General features: G+C 37.2%; 3 protein-coding genes across 5 annotated transcripts; 1 reads left to right on the forward strand and 2 right to left on the reverse strand.

Moving 5' to 3' along the window:
* LOC112282691 (uncharacterized) lies at window positions 1-3,640 on the reverse strand. The gene is made up of 8 exons (XM_024520652.3): window positions 3,283-3,640; window positions 2,849-2,911; window positions 2,563-2,721; window positions 2,266-2,454; window positions 1,520-1,666; window positions 1,063-1,188; window positions 658-861; window positions 1-425 (listed from the first exon to the last, which is right to left on the reverse strand). Exons 1-8 carry the CDS (start codon window positions 3,349-3,351, stop codon window positions 198-200), a joined length of 1,185 nt encoding a protein of 394 aa, XP_024376420.1. The 5' UTR covers window positions 3,352-3,640; the 3' UTR covers window positions 1-197.
* A 1,856-nt stretch (window positions 3,641-5,496) lies between these two features.
* LOC112282987 (small ribosomal subunit protein uS8) lies at window positions 5,497-7,382 on the forward strand. Of its 3 annotated transcripts, none has more exons than XM_024521257.2 (4): window positions 5,497-5,744; window positions 6,166-6,308; window positions 6,838-6,998; window positions 7,184-7,382. In XM_024521257.2, exons 2-4 carry the CDS (start codon window positions 6,176-6,178, stop codon window positions 7,280-7,282), a joined length of 393 nt encoding a protein of 130 aa, XP_024377025.1. In that variant the 5' UTR covers window positions 5,497-5,744; window positions 6,166-6,175; the 3' UTR covers window positions 7,283-7,382. The 3 variants fall into 3 exon arrangements, with proteins under 3 accessions (XP_024377025.1, XP_024377024.1, XP_073390280.1); XM_024521256.3 differs by having other exon boundaries at window positions 5,497-5,562; XM_073534179.2 differs by lacking the exon at window positions 5,497-5,744 and adding an exon at window positions 5,756-5,827.
* A 604-nt stretch (window positions 7,383-7,986) lies between these two features.
* LOC112282986 (chloride conductance regulatory protein ICln) lies at window positions 7,987-10,797 on the reverse strand. Its single transcript, XM_024521255.3, has 6 exons — window positions 10,420-10,797; window positions 9,667-9,790; window positions 9,365-9,503; window positions 8,932-8,991; window positions 8,493-8,602; window positions 7,987-8,308 (listed from the first exon to the last, which is right to left on the reverse strand). Exons 1-6 carry the CDS (start codon window positions 10,578-10,580, stop codon window positions 8,243-8,245), a joined length of 660 nt encoding a protein of 219 aa, XP_024377023.1. The 5' UTR covers window positions 10,581-10,797; the 3' UTR covers window positions 7,987-8,242.
* Between the last annotated feature and the right edge of the window lie 6,020 nt (window positions 10,798-16,817).

Below are 16,817 nucleotides of genomic sequence, written 5' to 3' on the forward strand. Positions count from 1 at the left end.
TTCTTCATCGGTTGATAGACGTATTCTATTCAATTAAATACCCGGAGACAGGTAAAGCGTAAAGGAATGTACATAGAATGAATTGTAAGAAACATTTGTTTGGCACTGAATATTCGTGATGTCAATCTGAAATTTTTAAGACAGACTTAAAAAGCAAGGATCTTGTACATCCTGTTTCATGGCGAAAGTGGGCAGTTCTACGGTGGTTGCAGAGGAGGTGCGAGTAGGAGCTCTATAGCTTGAATGATGGAGTCGTAGAGATTCATGGAATTTGGTTGCGTAAGTATCTCTTGTGCCTTCTGCAAGTGCTCCAAGGCCGCTATCTTATAATTGGCGTGACTGAAAGCCAAGCCACACACGTAGCAAGCTTCTCCAACAGCTAAATTATCTTTACCGAGCTTTTCACTCCTTAATCTGCATATATCCTGTAAATACATATTTCAACTGATTTGTCAGCATTCAGTACTTCACATGCTTTATAGCCAAAAAGACCGCGCTTGAAAAATGTATACCTGAGAGAGCCAGTGCACCATAAGACAAAGAAACTATATAACTTTTCAAATTCTGAAAATTTTGCAAACTAGCATGCAATCGACAATATGTTAATAACACACCGTTGCACACAAAAGCTTCAGATCAATGTCAAATCCAAAGCACCTGTAGCACATGAAACACTATGGGAAATTCCACCGTGGCAATCACCAGCTTGGGATCCAGTCGTTCAGGGTTTTTTCCCTCAAATTCTTTCGTTCCCCATGGCAGCTCCTTCGAAGGTATAATATTCAGTACCACCTCCTCAAGCGCCGTTCTCCATGAGCGCATTACAACATCCCAAAAGGCCAACGCATGGTCTATTTGATTCTGAAATACGTCAGCATTCTGACATCTATCAGTTGAAAAAGAAGCGAACCAGCTCGAAGTTCACCAACGTGTGATCAACCATCAGGAATGGTTACGCCAATGGAAACAAAAAGGAGATTTTGTCGGGAAATGTCTTCTGGCATGTTCACCTGCAATGTATATCATCACAAGGGTTTTGGCAACAAAGATGAAGCAACTTACCATACTGTAAAAGACCTTCGATAAGTTGTAGAAGGCAATACTCGTGCGAACGTCGTAGACTCCATATTCTTTTGACTTGTAATAAACCTCCTCTGCAAATGCCTTCAGTGATGCATCCGGAAGATTCTGCAGGCTAACCACACCATGTTTGTCGATGGAATGCCACGTAGAAAGTAATCGTATCAGGTGGCAATGAGCATGTTTACCTAAAGCTTGGCTCTCATAATGCGCATTCGAAATTATATGAACCTCAAGGAGTTCATATTTCTTTTACAATTGTTAATACCTTCTTTCTTGATGACTATCGATTTGACAATTCTGTTTAGTAAAAATTGGGATTATCGACTGTATAAGATGAGCTAAATCTGCCTGGTATAACCACTCATAGGGTAGCATGACCACTCTTAGTGATTACCTTGGAGCTCATGCAATGTAGAATGAAAAGTTTGATGAATACATTAAGCACGGAGAGCTTTCCAAACAATTGACTTATCTCGCTTCGTAATTCATCTTTAGGTCCATCGGATTTATCCTGTAGAAGGAGCCAAGCTCCCACACCCAGCAGATCTTGAGCTTGCGTTGGCCTACACAACCCCAGATTGACCTGTATGCATATGTGAGGAAATGTCAAGAATTTTCTGATAGCCTTAGCAGAGCTGGTCCTGCAGCAAGTACATATTTTCTACTATCACCAAAAATTAACTTGAAGGATACTGGACCTTCAAAACAACAACAATCTCTTTCTAAGCTCAGTGCCTTTTGCTTAAGAGTTGGACCATCCTACGAGTAATTCAATCCAATTTTTCTTCCCTGAAGGCCAATATACCCTTGAGAAGCCTAGTTATCAGTTTGACCCAAGAACTCTATTACATTTAAATACTTTTATGTCTGTAGTAACACAAGACACTGGGATACGATTCCTGGTCTTCTTTAGCAACCTTTGGTGTTACCTCCTAAACCATGCACGTTGATACTTTATTAAAAACCGATGGGAAATGGTTAGTAAGCGAGGACGCAGGTTCATTCGTATTAGAATTTTCGTGGAGAGGAACTCGACTGTAGACCTCCAGGTAGAGGCGAAAGGCTACTTGAATCAGGGTTACAGAACGGTGGAGCCAGTAAAAGGAATAAGCATAATGTTCCCGCACTTCCCGACCACGCTAATTGCAATATTCAGCCTTATTTTTGCAGATCACGTTTAACCTTGACTGCAAGAAGGTACAATGGAACCATTCTGAGTGGTTCTCTTGGCCAATACAGGGTCTGTCCCTTGGCAACTGCATCCATTGCAAAAGGCAATGCCTCTTCGTAGTGGCCCCTGGTAATCAGATCCGTCACCGTTTTGGTGATCATCTTCAACATAGCAGCTTGCACTTTAGGAATCAAATCCATCTGCAAAATTTATGAGAATTAGAAGTTTGCAACATTATTCTCACCTTAGATGAAGGCAGAAATTAGTTCATGAGCTTGCCATATGAACATAATACCAATTTCTCTTACCCGGCGTCTATCGTCAAGGATGCGCAGTAGCGAATTCGGCGGCAATAATGTGGCTCCTACTACATTTGCAGATTCAGGTGGAATGCCCAGTTGTGCCAACCGCATTAGAGTCACAGTGTCAATAGTGCGAACTCGTGGGTATCTCTGCCTTCGCAATTCCTGTACTCAAACATGAAAGATTAAGTTAGCGATCAAGCACTACTGCTATTAACTCACTGCACGATGTTATATTAGGGCAGAACCCATCCAGAGAAAGACTCAGTAAAGGCAAGGAAGGCTACTCCACCTTGCCAAACGCTGCTGGATTCTCATTGAATACCTCCACTGCAACTTGGCTCATTGAGAACATCTGCAGGCATGGACACATTTTATCGAATGATGTACAGTGGCACCACAACTCAGTTGCAAGTGGAACTCGATACTAGAGGTTTTTCATATTGACATGTGTGTACAATCCTCATTGTTACAAATGAAGCACAATCAACCGAACTTAAAATAGATTGCCTTAGGATACTGCGTTCATTTAGTTTCATGAAATTAGCACAATCGACACTCCAGCAATAATCTTGCACGTCTTCCTTGCCGTCGCACGTGAAATTGCCAATCGAAAGCCTTACCGTGGTGTAAAAAACTACTGGCGTCCTCCTTTAATACAAATCTACTCACACCATAATTGAAGTAATTACTACCAACGCAAGCCAATCCTGGGAATGATCTTACGATTCCTTGCTTCGTCGCAATAGCATGAATGGGCGCACTGCCGCCCAGGTGAACACTGACGGCCTCCATGAATGCTGCTTGTTACCACAATCACATGCACACTAACACGTACTTTCACAACAGTTCTATGAATCCATGAAATTCAGGAAGAGTTGCGTGTTTTATGATATCAACACTGAAACTGCATCAAAAATTGCCTTCGCCATGGTATCGCTCCCTACTTCTCTCACGACACCAAAGAGACGATAGAAGTATGTTTACAACGATGATTCAAGCAGATTAGAAACAAGATTTTCAACGCAAACAAACCGAAACAACAGAAATTGTGCTGACAAAACGGCAGATGATGCACTATTCTACTCTTCTCCTCATCAAAGGCCTGCTTCATAAGCTCCACTGCGCCTCTCTAGGGATGAAAGCCGAATGGATGAATGTCTATTGTTCCAGACATCCGTTCATCCGACGTGAACAGGTGTGATGATAATCTCCTTAATTTTTGTTAATGTTCACCAGGTTAAACTAATGCAAATATGATGTTATAAGCATTTCACTAAAATATTAATTATAAAATGATAAATTGAATTTTATTTTATTTTTTTGATAACATGATGTATCTAAATTGTTTTGTTGAGTATATAGTATATCTATCAAATTTAAAGATATCGATCAAAAAAATCTATACATGTATATATATATATATATATATATATGTGTGTGTGTGTGTACTTGAATGATCAAATTATTTGGATTTTTATCTTCTTTCAATTCTAAACTAAAGTAGAAGTTACTTCAAAAAGATTCCATGAACTGCAAAAAAAATTCTATGGTTTTTTTATTTAAAAACATAATAATTACACTGGACTTAGGTTTTACAGAATAAAAAGGAGATAACACAGAGCACTTCAATCTAGCTAATACATGCCGTATAATAATTTGCATTATTGTCTTCTCTTTGACAATAATAACCATTTTCTATTTGAATTCAATTCATTATCATCTTCTCAAATCTATTTTACAAGAAATTAAACATAACTTTTTTGTTTCAAAGTAAATGGTTCTTTCTAATAAAGCATAAAAATAACTAATTATATAAAACACCAACAGAAGAAATTATAATTTTGTATTTGCATATAAAATTTGAAGTAAAACCTAAAATTAAGCACATTGTCCATGATATTTAGGTTTACATCTTAAGAAATAAAAATAAAAACTTGTTGAATATTATTTACATTATTTAGAATATTAAAACATAGGAGAGAATGATGATTAAAAATTTTTAATTTTAAAAAATTATTAAAAATTAAAATTTTGTATCTATGTTAATTAAAAATATTTAAAAAAAGAAAACACAATTTTTTTAAAAGACGAATAATGAAAAGTTTGCAAACAAACAAAACTAACATTAATAAAATATTTTTATATCTTTTAGCCTGTAAGAGATCAAGTTATAAACTTAAGATTAACATATATTTTTTATTTTATTATAAAAATTTATTTACATTGAAATTTTTTCATTAAATGATTTAAGGATGTTATTTAAGGTTTGCATTTAATGTAATCAAAACAAATATAAAAATATTTTTTTATAAAAATTAGGTACTAGTTGATATTTAATATTGATAAAATATTTAAATTGTTTTTTTAATTTATTCATTGATCATCCTTTACTATCTTATTATTTTCTTTTAAGGATATATGTTGTATTATCATTTTATTTATGATTATAAATTTTTTAGTCATATATATACATATACATTATTTAACATAATTTTGTTTCTCTTTTTTTCAATATTTTTCAGTTAGAGGTATTTATGATTCCAACGCATTAAAATTTTCAAAATATAATGAAAAATTAATTAGGTATATTTAAAAATGTGAATGATCATTCTATGTTCGGGTGAATGTTATTTTATTAATCATATAAAAAAGATTATTAATCCACACAACAGAAACGAACGAACGAACTTTTAAAGGCAAAGGATGTGAGATGAGACGACGAATTTCGAAGCAGTTTCCCTTTGATGGCATGGATGAGTCCCCTATTGCCGGCCAGGTTCCTGAGCGTGGGAACCCTAATAGGGGATCAGGTTCGGTAATAGGCTCGGTAGTAGGTTCGGTAGTAGGTTCGGTTATAGGTTCGGTTATAGGTTCGGAGTGATGGGGAGGGGGCTATGGGACTGAGCCGGACCAACCGATGGTTCTTTCGTAAGCCTTTCGTGCTTCCATCGCCAGCTCCTCCCCTTCCTCGCCTTCACACCTCGGCTTGCTTGGCTCCTCAAGGTGTGTTGGCTCTTTGATGTCTTGCTGCCTGATTCTCTCTTTATTTTTTTATTTTTTTATTTTTTTTTTCTCTCTCTTTGTAGATATTGGTACATACAGTTGTGGAGGTCTGCACTCGTAATGCGTCTAGGGCGAACTTTTCGTTTCTCTTTCGGAGGTGTTGTACGCTACGTGGTTATAATGTGAGACGGCACATGAAGATTTCTTTTTACCTTGATTGAGAACTCGTGTAGCGTCCATTTTTGTTCTTCTGGCGTGCTGATGAGTAGGTTCCATTTGGAATTATAGGGTTTAGGAGGTTTAGGTCGTTTTGCTCCAATAGCTTATGGTATTACAGGTTTTCTTTTTCTTTTTTCCTTTGATAATAAACCAAAATAATTGGTCTCTTTCTAAATTAGATATAACCAAAAATTCTTTTCGGCGTAGCTATTTTTTACAGGAAGTTTTCAGAAAACATCAAGTGAAGACTTAGAGCGCTGAGGGTTTGAAGCGTGTAATTGTTTTAGAAATTTACAATTGAGAAGGTCAGAGAGTAGCTATGGCTTCAATTCATATTGGCCTGATTCAAATGTGGTATTGCTATTGTCGTGTTCATCTTAACAGGTAGGGCACGATGGTGAGAATCAGTGTGTTGAACGATGCGTTGAAGAACATGTTCAATGCAGAGAAGCGTGGAAAGCGTCAAGTGTTGATTAGGCCTTCGTCGAAGGTCGTCATCAAGTTCTTGTCAGTGATGCAAAAGCATGGTACTACTCCTGAGCTTCACCTCTTTTCTTTTTCTTTCTTCCAATGCCTCACAACACCACATATCTGAAGCTTCTCTTGAGCAGGATGCGGCAATTTATTATTTTCGTTAGGGTAACTAGCGTGTTCAGGATTTCATATTTGGTACATAAGCAGATTTGTGTGCTTTTGGAAACCTGTTGTACAATCATTCAAAGCTCACAATGTTCACGAATAGCAAACAATGTCTTTCAACGATGCTAGCTTTCGTAGACCGTTATTTGGACATTCTGAAAAATTCGAGTACAGCGAACATAAGGTTGTGACGCTCTTCGTCAATAGTAAAAACATCATCTTCGTCATTTTGTTTAGTGCACGTTCGCATCGTGTATCTTGATATGTAGGTCTGCTTTTATGCTGATATTATCTCTATTTCTCAGTGATAAGTGCTTTTTGTTTTAATTTAACTTGAAACTGTCGAAAAGATCTATGTCGAGTCACACAATTGAATTTAGAGTTTTGGTTTGTTCTTAACCTTACCTTCGTTTGCAGGCTACATTGGCGAGTTTGAACTGGTAGATGACCACAGAGCAGGCAAGATTGTTGTTGAGTTAAACGGAAGACTTAACAAGTGCGGAGTTATCAGTCCTCGTTACAACGTTGGAGTTGGCGAGCTTGAGGCATGGACTGCCCGTCTGCTCCCTTCTCGACAGGTTATTATTTACCACCTGTCATCGTGGTCTACTCAATATTATTCAAAATCGGTGGTACAATGTGGTGCTGTGGAGATAGCTTAACGCATGTGACGGTTGCGTCATCCTAGTACTTCTCTTTTTTTCTTCGTTTAGAGTCGGTGGAATCTTCATTCCTTATATGTATTTTATTTTTGCCTGTGCAGTTCGGATACATTGTTTTGACCACTTCGGCTGGAATCATGGATCACGACGAAGCTAGGAGGAAAAATGTCGGAGGCAAGGTTTTGGGATTCTTTTACTAGTGGAAATGAGGGTTAACATAGGAGGAAAGGACTGCCTATGTTGGTTACCACCCTTAATGAAGAAAACTCATCTGTTTTTGGATGCTAGTTTTTCTGTTTATGTTACTTGTATCAAAAAACTTGTTATGCAAGTCAGGGCAGATTATGACCTAATTGGAGATTACTTTCTTTACTTTCTATTCGTTACTTCATTGCATGACTTCTTTTAATCGTTTTCACATCCTTTTTCGTTCTGCTTTCCCTTCTCTGAACGTTCTCGCCTTTGCTATTTTGGAAAGTTATAGTTTTCTACCTGTAAAAGAAGAGTTTCGTCTATTCTGGATGACAAGTGATTGTCTTTACTGTGGTATGAGTCTTGATTTCATTGTCTGTCCTCACTGAATAACTCATTTTATCAAATCACCGTGCCCTTAGCCTAAACTGTATAGAGAAGATTGTAGAGGGAACCTTGTCCTGAGATGCCACATGGGTGTAAGCAGCATTCTAGATTGGTATACCAATGAAACCTTTACTTCTTGTATCTTCCTTGTACCATAATGTTTAGGTTTTGATATGGTAAGTTACCACCCTGACCAAGAATTTAGTTTGGCAAGTTGTGCCTCCTCTAATCATCAAAGTTTTTGTTCTTGAATTTAAATCAAATATTCCTTGTTGAATGCCTTTCATTCCATTAGCAGTATTCACATTCGCAGACACTGCGGAAGTAACTGTTCAAATGGATACATAAATCAATTGGTGATATTATAATTTGAAGTACCCATATCTTAACTTTTTTTAATATATGTTATCGTTCTTTCTACTTAATATATGTTTATTTGCATAACAAGAACATATAAGTTACAAAAAGCGTTTCCTGTCGAATTTGTTAAGGTCCTATGTTCTCAATCCTGATAAGTATTTAAACCAAGAGTACGCCTGATGCTGATGTTGACAAAACTGGGTGCTTCCTGCTTCAGAATTTCAGCTGCCTTTCTCATCAGAATCCTCTTCTTCTGCATCTTCAAACCGCGAGTCCTGATGTAACAACTGAGAAACAAAGGAACCAAATAATCAGTGCAATCAAAAGACAATGGTAAAATGCATTCGGATCGATAGTGGAAAGATGTAGCTATGAAAATATCCATACATGGATTGACTTGTACGTCTGTAGCGAGGGTTGCAAAACGAATACTGTATTTGAAGTCAAAGCACCACTTGTTACTTAAGTTACCTCTGCAAGGTCTATATTCCGATCAACATTACTGCTATCGGGTGCAGCTCCGATGATATTTCCCATCACTTCATCCTCGTCGAAGACCCAATCTGCTTCACCTTCTTGTTCTGTATTCAAAACAAAAACGTTTCTGTAAGGAAAAACGAGACTGTCATAATTTGACACATAAGTCACGAGGCTTTTAGCGTAAATCCGAAATCAGGCTTTTCTTAGAACTTGTGCAAAAGGGAGCCGAGGCCTGCACAAAACTCTATGTCAAGATGATCTGATGACCAAGATCTATGCGTCAAAGATCAAATTATAAACGCTAGTGCCTGATTTTATTGAAGCTAGCTCAAACATGGAAGATTAGCTAGGCATAAACTGAAAAATAGTATTGGTTGAATGGCTAGGTGCAAGAGCCAGTGATTCAATATACTACAATGTGTTCACATACCAACTTCTGCATCGGGGTTCAACAGAGCGCAATCGCGTAGCACTTGAAACAGATGATCCACTGCCGTGACACGGATCCTAGTTAAGGTGTTACTCTCTACTTCAAGTATTCACAAAAAGACTTCAAGTCATGCAAAAGAATATAGCAAAAAACATAGACTGCCTAAGGTAACGCTCATAACTGCATTAGAAAAACCTAGTGGATTCTAATGCAAATTAAGTCAACAAACTCATTCTCTACTTATATCTCTCAAAATATCACTGTATAATTTGAAAAATCTAACTTCTGAATTCAAAAGACTATAGCCCTTAAGATTAGTATATATATAATTCAGATTCAGCAATGGAGAAAGAGAGAAAAATCAGGGAAAGTCAAAATAAAAAAAAAGCTTTGACAATAACAACAATAAATTGAGCAGGACATTGCAGGATACAGACACTAATGTCTTTCGGAACAAGCCGCATCTCTGTAATTAGAGAGAGATCGATCACAGAACCGTTTGACTCGGCAGGAAGAGACTCCTCTGCATCATCATCTTCTTCAAACTCATCCTCTTCCCTGCCATTGTCAATCTGCAAATGTTTCCAACCTGAATTCAACGATCTTTCAAAGAGCAAATTGAATTACACGAGATGCATTTGCAGACGACTAATCAAGTAGCACTCCAGAAAACAGCTGATCAGACTGCAAGACAGTTAGTAGACCTTGATAGAAGAACAATCTAGAAAGATGAACCTGAGTGTAAATGCAGGGCTCTGGATAAGCTTCAATATCTCTGGAGATAGCATGCATTGTCAATGCAATGAAGTCGACACCATATCCCTTCTGCGTGTCCTCGTTGCTCAACCAGACCAAGCGCCTGGCATCCAAACACACACAAAAAACATAAGACAACTTTGTCAAAATTGTCTATGTTACAACCACTTGAAGACACGGCCAGCTTCGTGGGGAGGACATAAATGAACATAACATTAGATACACTATGAGATCAATTCTGAACAGTAAGCAATAACATGAATATGATGCTACAACTAAACCCCACCGTTCAGACTATTGTCTAGTTTAAGAGGGTTCTCTACAAGATTGGCGAATTTCCCAGTATAAATTGGCGACAAAGTTGTCTCAGATAAAAATTACAAAGAGAAGATAGACAACAGAAAGGAATGATTAATGTGGGGAAAATAAAACGTATGAAGCTACTATACAGTCTCACAAAATCATCACCAAGCGCTGTTTCAGCCAATCCTAGTACTAATAAAAACTAGTGTAATCGCGGATACGGTGAAGCACACGACAAATTAAATGCATCAATTTACGATAACAAAAGCTGTTACCCGCGAAGCTGAAAACTGAGAAAAATTACTCAAAGGTGAAGGTGAAGAAAGGAAAGCCAGGAATTCCTTCAAAACAGGAAGAGAAAAATCACGCTCGGATTGCACGCATTACACTTCGGACCTCAGAAAGAAGAGAGAAATGATTGGCACCAACCTGGTGGTCACATAGAGAGTTCCAAAATGGTCAACATGCCCATCCCCAAGCACGATTTCGACATCTGGCTGAATATGCGCTACTCTCTCATCATTTTCTGCATCCACTACAGGTGCTCCTGATTCAGTACGCTCAGTGACTAAGCACAAACCCCACGCCATTCTGCCCAAAACTCCTCAAAGCACCAAACCACCGATCCTCTAGAACTTCTAAGTGTTCACGCGACAATCGCCGAACATAGACCACACGCAGCATGAACACCCGTAATTCTGGTCATGCACTCGCACTCGAATTGAGCTTGATCAAATACAGAGCATCCGAGCAACGATGCAAAAGTTCCTAAACCTCCTGAACCCTAACTGACAAATCCACGCTCCTGCTCATGCTTCACGACACCAATTATGACTGGGATTGAGAACAAGGTGTGCCACCCAGGTCCAGTTATGCTACACAGGGTATTATACGGGTATAACAGCTGCCGTTGACCCGGGTATGAGACGGGTATGACACCCAAGGACTGTGTTGACCGGGGAATGGAGAGGCAGGAGCCACGCTGAACATATACATAAGTTTCAAAAAATAATCTATGTAGTTTGTAGATATGAAATATAATTTCAACAAATTCTTTATTAGATTTTATGATACCACGTTTACAACATGTGTGCTTCGATTATTTGTAATGTGTAGTTAGCATTCAAAAAGGATGAAAATGTTTGTATGCATCCTGTTAAAATATCATTCATACTTGTTAAATATGTTGAAATATCAAGAATATCCTTGTATTCTTCATGATAACAAATCTATTCCTTACTTTTGTCATTATATCAAAATTATCCCTCAACTTAATAAGCTATTACAATTGTTCTTTTTTAGGTGCAATTGAGGCCCAACCTTCATTCTACAAAGAAATTAGAAAGCTTGCTTCCACACTTTTAGGCACAATACGTATTAATGTAGGTTGTTTTCTAATATCCATTGGTTTTCTAAAATACAATATCCTTCATATGTTGTAACATCAAGTCAATATTGCTTGACTTGATTCAACTTAGATTATATTGCAAAGAATAGATGCACTATATTGGTTGCAATTGGCATTGCAAAGAAAAGCAAGCAGACAATTTGCTTCTTGTTTGTCTTGAAGGAAAGAAGAGAGCAATAGTAGTGAACTAAAAAAACAAAGGCAAAATTACATTGCTGTGCTTACGAGTTGCAAATCTTTTAATTCTAATATGACACAATGATACAACACATTTATAACTTTTGCATGTCCATATGCAAAGTATATTAATAATTCAACAACAAATTAAAGGTGAAATCTAACTATGTACTTTAATCAAACAAGATATGTAATTTCAATTTGCTTTAATACCTTGCAATTAATACCATTCAATGGACAAGCATGAGGGTTGGATTTGTATGGAATACATCTTGGATTTTGGCATAATGTCATGAATTTAGAATATTGACTAGAAATCTAAACAAGAAGCTCAAGAAGAATCAGCAAGAACTAAATTAATCAGATGAGTACAAGAACAACATTAGAGAGGTGAGCTAGAGCTCCAAGAGGTGTATTGTCGAGATTGAGGATCCCCTCAGTCTCGGCTCCTATATATACTACAAGCTAGGAAGCTTCTTAAGTAGCTTCCGCAAACTTAGAAGCTTCTCAAGCAACTTTCACAAGCTAGGAAGCTTTTCAAATAACTTCCATGAGCTTGAAAACTTCTTAAGTAGCTTCTATAAACTACAAAGTTTTTTTAGACTTTTGTAGAATCTTCTATAACTTCCTAGTGTATGTCCTTGATATCACCCCCCCCTCCCTCCTTTAGCTTTGAGGTCTCCGAGAAGCATTCCTATTACGAGTCAGTACCATCATAAGACATTGCACTCTTCCAAAAAAAGATGACTCTCAATAAGGCTCCAACAAAAAAACATGAAAGACTGGGTATACCTTTATAGCAGCCGGTAACCCTAGATGGTATGCCACTAGATTGATTTTCTTCTCGATGATAAATGGTTCCAATCTTCAGTAGTCCAATTTATTACATGGCCACTTGGTTTTGATATTCCATCAAAGCAGCCATACTTTATCTCAAATTTTGAAAGTAGGTGCCTGATTCTAAAATTTGTCTGCAAATACCTTGTAAGCTTCTTGGGCGGTTTGCAATTCAACGTAGTTTGAAGCTCCGATAGTTGTTTCATAAATCCTTCAATTGCTGGGTTGTTATTGGTTGACGGATTCAACAAATCAAGCTTTGGATGATACCCATAGTTAAAAAAGAATAGTATTTGTTGAGTCGACACATGAAAGGTGTTGTTATATGTAAACTTGGCTAAAAATAGATATATAGTCTAATCATCTTACTGATAGTTGATGCTACATCATAAATACTGCTCCAAAGTTTGATTCACTTATTTCGTTTGGCCGTCAGTTTGAGGATAGAAAGCCAAAGAAAGCTTGATATCCACCTTCAATATCTCAAAGAGAGATCTCTAGAACTTTGATATGAATTGGGTTCCTCGATCCGACACGATATCATTTGGTAAACCATGATATCGATATACACTATCAAAGAAGAGCCTTGCTGTATCTTTGCTTGATGATGTTTTCTTGCAAGGGACAAAGTGTGCCACTTTGTAAGTCGATATACCACAACAAAGATGCTGTCAAATGAATTCGATGGCAGCAAATCCATAATGAAGTCCATGGAAACTGAAGACCATGGCCGACGTGGAATAGGCAATGGCTGAAAAAGACCATAAGGACGATGCCGAGGGTTCTTTGATCTTGAAAAAATGTCACAAGAGAGGACAAAATCCTTGACATCCTTCTACATTTGGGGCCACCAAAAATCTTGAGAAATAAGTTCTAAGGTCTTATTGAATCTAAAATGTCCCACATTTGAAAAGTTGTGTCAAGATTGGAGAACTCGGAGTCGTGCTGGTCCCTTTGGAATATACAACTGCTCCTCAAAGTATAAAAGATGTCCTTTTACCTTGAATTCGTCATTATTGACACTTTACGTGATATCGAGGGCTACAGAATCTCTAATAGTCACAGCACGTACCTGGTTGAGGAAGTCAGCATCAATTGGCACTATAGCACAACAAAGCCTGAATTATTCCGACTTCAACAATATTGTACATTGTTGATCAAATGTTACTTCTCCAACCTTTGGCGCTAGATACGATCTCCTTGATAATGCATCGAATAGTCTTTGTTGCTTCCCAGGCCGATAAGTAATAACAAAGACAAACTTGGATAGCAACATATTCCATTGAGCTTGACGATGATTCAAAACCCGAGCCGACATGAAGTACTCCAAATTCTTGTGATCCGTGTATATAATCACCGGATGCACAACTCTTTTGAGAAAGTGATGCCACTCTTGGAAAGAATCTACTATCGCAAGAAGTTCTTTATTGTAGATCTTATAGTTGATGTCAGCAGCAAAAAACTTTTGAGAGTAGAATGCAATCAGATGAAGCTTCTTGTCTGTGCCTATTAGCAAAAGTACAACTCCCATAGCAAAATCTGAAGCATCAGTCTCCAAATAGAAGGCCCTTGCAAAGTCCGGATGTACCAAGATTGGAGCCATAGTAAATGTCATCTTAAGATCTTAAATTTTTTTTTCCACTAGAAGTCTCTATTTGAGCTTATCTTTACATGTCAATCGAATAAGTGAAGCAGCAACTTGAGAATAATTCTCGATGAAGATTCAATAGAAGTTAGCAAAGCCAAGCAAGTATTGTACATCTCTAATAGTCTTTGGAACTTCCCATGATATGATTGCTTCCACCTTCTTAAGATCCATCTTCAAGCTATCTGTATTTGTAATGAATCCCAAGAATTCCATCTCAGTTTGGTTAAGCAAGCCCTTCTCCAAGTTGACGTAAAGTCCTTACTTGCGGAGTTTTTCAAGGACCAAAAGAAATGTTTCTCATGCTCTTCTATGTTCTTGAAAAATATCAAAATATCATCTAGATAGATGACAATAAAATTGTCAAGGTGCTCTCAAAAGATATCATTCATCATGTATTGAAAGATCGTTGGAGCATTGATAAGACCGAAAGGCATGACATTATATTCAAAATGGCCATACCTTGTACGGAAAGCTGTCTTCCATTCGTCTCCTTCCTTGATTCACACAAGATTGTAAGCTCCCCTTAGATCAATCTTTGTAAAGATCCTTATATGCCTAAGTTGCTCTAGAAGACCTGATATCAAGGGTAATGGATAACGATTCTTCTTTGTCACCTTGTTGAAACCTCGATAATCCAAGCACATCTGCAACGAGCCATCTTTCTTCTTTACAAATAAGATTGGTGCCCCAACTAGCGACTTCGAATGACAAATGAAGTTCTTGGCTAGATTCTTGTCAAAATACTTCTGCAACTCCGCTTACTCCGTCTGCGACAAATTGTAGATTGGACCAAAAGATGGTTGTATTCCTTCCTGCAAGTCTATGGCATAATTGTATGGTCGATGCTCCGATAGCATGTCAGCATTTTTCTTTTGAAACACGTCTTCAAAATCTTTATATTGCTCTGGTATATTTGCTGTCAAAATCTTCTATCAACTAGTTGGAGTTGCATAAATGACAAACAATATGCCTTCTTTGGACGATGTTACAAATGCTCTTGCTTCAATAAATAAGGATTTTTTTTATTTGGGATCTTCTAATAGGCTTACTCTCGGAATGTTCTATAGGAAATGTCATCCTTCGTAACCTCCAATCTATAGATGGGTTATGCATTTTTAACCAAAAAAGACCAAGAATAATAGGATTTGATGGGATTTCAATAATATTGAAAATAATATAACTACTATGGTCTTTAAACATTAATTCTATATGTTCTAATTCATGGGTGACACTACTAGACAATAAAGGTCATTTATCTATTACTTCTATGTGAACGGGTTTTGGTTTTTATACTAGAAGAATCTCGTGATGCTTAACAAATTCTTCATCTAAAAAGCAAGCAGATGCTCCTAAATCTAATAACGCTAAGGTTTTTAGTTTTTGAGGGCCAAAAGATAGAGGAATGGTAAAGCAATGGACACATTGAGCGGAAAGAGAGGAACCAGATTATTGTTGTAGTATTGAATCGTCCAGCCGCATGGTCCCTATTGTGGTTGGGCATCTTCGTTTTCTTGAACAAATGTGCCTTTGATCTTGAGAATGCATCGATTTTGCTTCTTGGGACAGTTTTCAACTTTGTGGCCTTCTTCATCGTAATACAAGCATAGTCTTTCTTCCATACGCCACTTTTTTTCTTCTAGAGTTAGAGATTTGATACGTACCGTATCAATTTACATGTCTTCCATCTCTGAATCTGAATTTAGGGTGCTTGCTGACATAATTGGAAGGTGATGGGCCATATATTGTCTTCAGCGTTGGTCTTGGTAACGTTGGAATAGGCGATTATTATATTTTATAGCTTGGCTAATGACTTCATTGAGCATTTGCGGATTGAAAAGAGATAATAACAAATCCTTCATGTCGTCCCTCAAGCCCCAATAAAATTGACCCATTAGTGCTTCTTCGTCTCAATTGATGTCACATGCTAATTATCTAAAATCTAATGCGTAGAATGACGTAGAGCGTGCCGCTTATTGTAGCGATAAGATCTTTTTGTAGTCCATTGTACCTTGTCATGTTCATTGAATGCTTCTATAAATGCATCCAAAAAAGTTTCTAAGTTGTTTAAAATTGACAATCTTTTCTCAAACAAAGGAGAAAACCAAGATAGAGCTTGCCCTATGAGCAAAGTTCCAACCAATTGTCAAAGACAAAAACATAATAAAGACAAATAAATAAGTGAGACTTCTTTCAAAAAAAGATGACAAAATAGAAATAACTTGATATGTATATTAAAAAAGAAATTGAAATGGCTATTGCCAAAATACAAGAAAACTAGAGACCCTTGAAACTAGACTGGAAGCGAGAATGGAGTTGACAAGAGTGAAGAAGGCTTCACTCTTGTCTCTATATATACTATCTAACTAAGGGCTACGTGGCAATGTTCTATAGGACCTTCAATATGTGTTGACTTTGTAGGACACATGCCTTGACTTACAAGGCAAGTTTTTCTACGTGTAGGCCATATAGTTAGCTTGATCTTCAAGCTAACAATATGTGTTGTACATGGCCAACTTGTTGACCACGTTTCTAATCCAAAAAGTCAATTAAAGACACCTATAAAATCAAAGCAGTATCTATGAAGCTTCTAAGAAACTTCCAATACTAATACTATAGTATTAACTTATTTTTATCTACTTTTATTTACTTCTACCTATTTATACATGTAATTATTGGCTTATATGTGTATGTTCTTGACATTACCTCCCCTTCTAGGGATGATTTCCACAAGGAGCGATAATCATATGTTGAGGAAAT

The sequence above is a fragment of the Physcomitrium patens genome, chromosome 5 (genome assembly GCF_059467195.1).
Source record: "Physcomitrium patens ecotype Gransden chromosome 5, ASM5946719v1, whole genome shotgun sequence".
In the NCBI taxonomy this organism is placed as follows: domain Eukaryota; kingdom Viridiplantae; phylum Streptophyta; class Bryopsida; order Funariales; family Funariaceae; genus Physcomitrium; species Physcomitrium patens.

Bases quoted from the DNA above. Each gene is read 5' to 3' on its own strand.
- LOC112282691 (XM_024520652.3), bottom strand. From the start codon at position 3,351: ATGGAGGCCGTCAGTGTTCACCTGGGCGGCAGTGCGCCCATTCATGCT. The intron at 2,455-2,562 runs GTAAGAGAAATT...TAAATTTTGCAG, and splicing joins TCCTTGACGATAGACGCCGG to ATGGATTTGATTCCTAAAGT. The intron at 862-1,062 runs GTAAGTTGCTTC...GACGTATTTCAG, and splicing joins CGAAGGTCTTTTACAGTATG to AATCAAATAGACCATGCGTT.
- LOC112282986 (XM_024521255.3), bottom strand. From the start codon at position 10,580: ATGGCGTGGGGTTTGTGCTTAGTCACTGAGCGTACTGAATCAGGAGCA. The intron at 9,504-9,666 runs GTTCATCTTTCT...AAACATTTGCAG, and splicing joins AGCCCTGCATTTACACTCAG to ATTGACAATGGCAGGGAAGA. The intron at 8,603-8,931 runs GTATGTGAACAC...TTTTGAATACAG, and splicing joins GAACCCCGATGCAGAAGTTG to AACAAGAAGGTGAAGCAGAT.
- LOC112282987 (XM_024521257.2), top strand. From the start codon at position 6,176: ATGGTGAGAATCAGTGTGTTGAACGATGCGTTGAAGAACATGTTCAAT. The intron at 6,309-6,837 runs GTACTACTCCTG...CTTCGTTTGCAG, and splicing joins GTCAGTGATGCAAAAGCATG to GCTACATTGGCGAGTTTGAA. The intron at 6,999-7,183 runs GTTATTATTTAC...TTGCCTGTGCAG, and splicing joins GTCTGCTCCCTTCTCGACAG to TTCGGATACATTGTTTTGAC.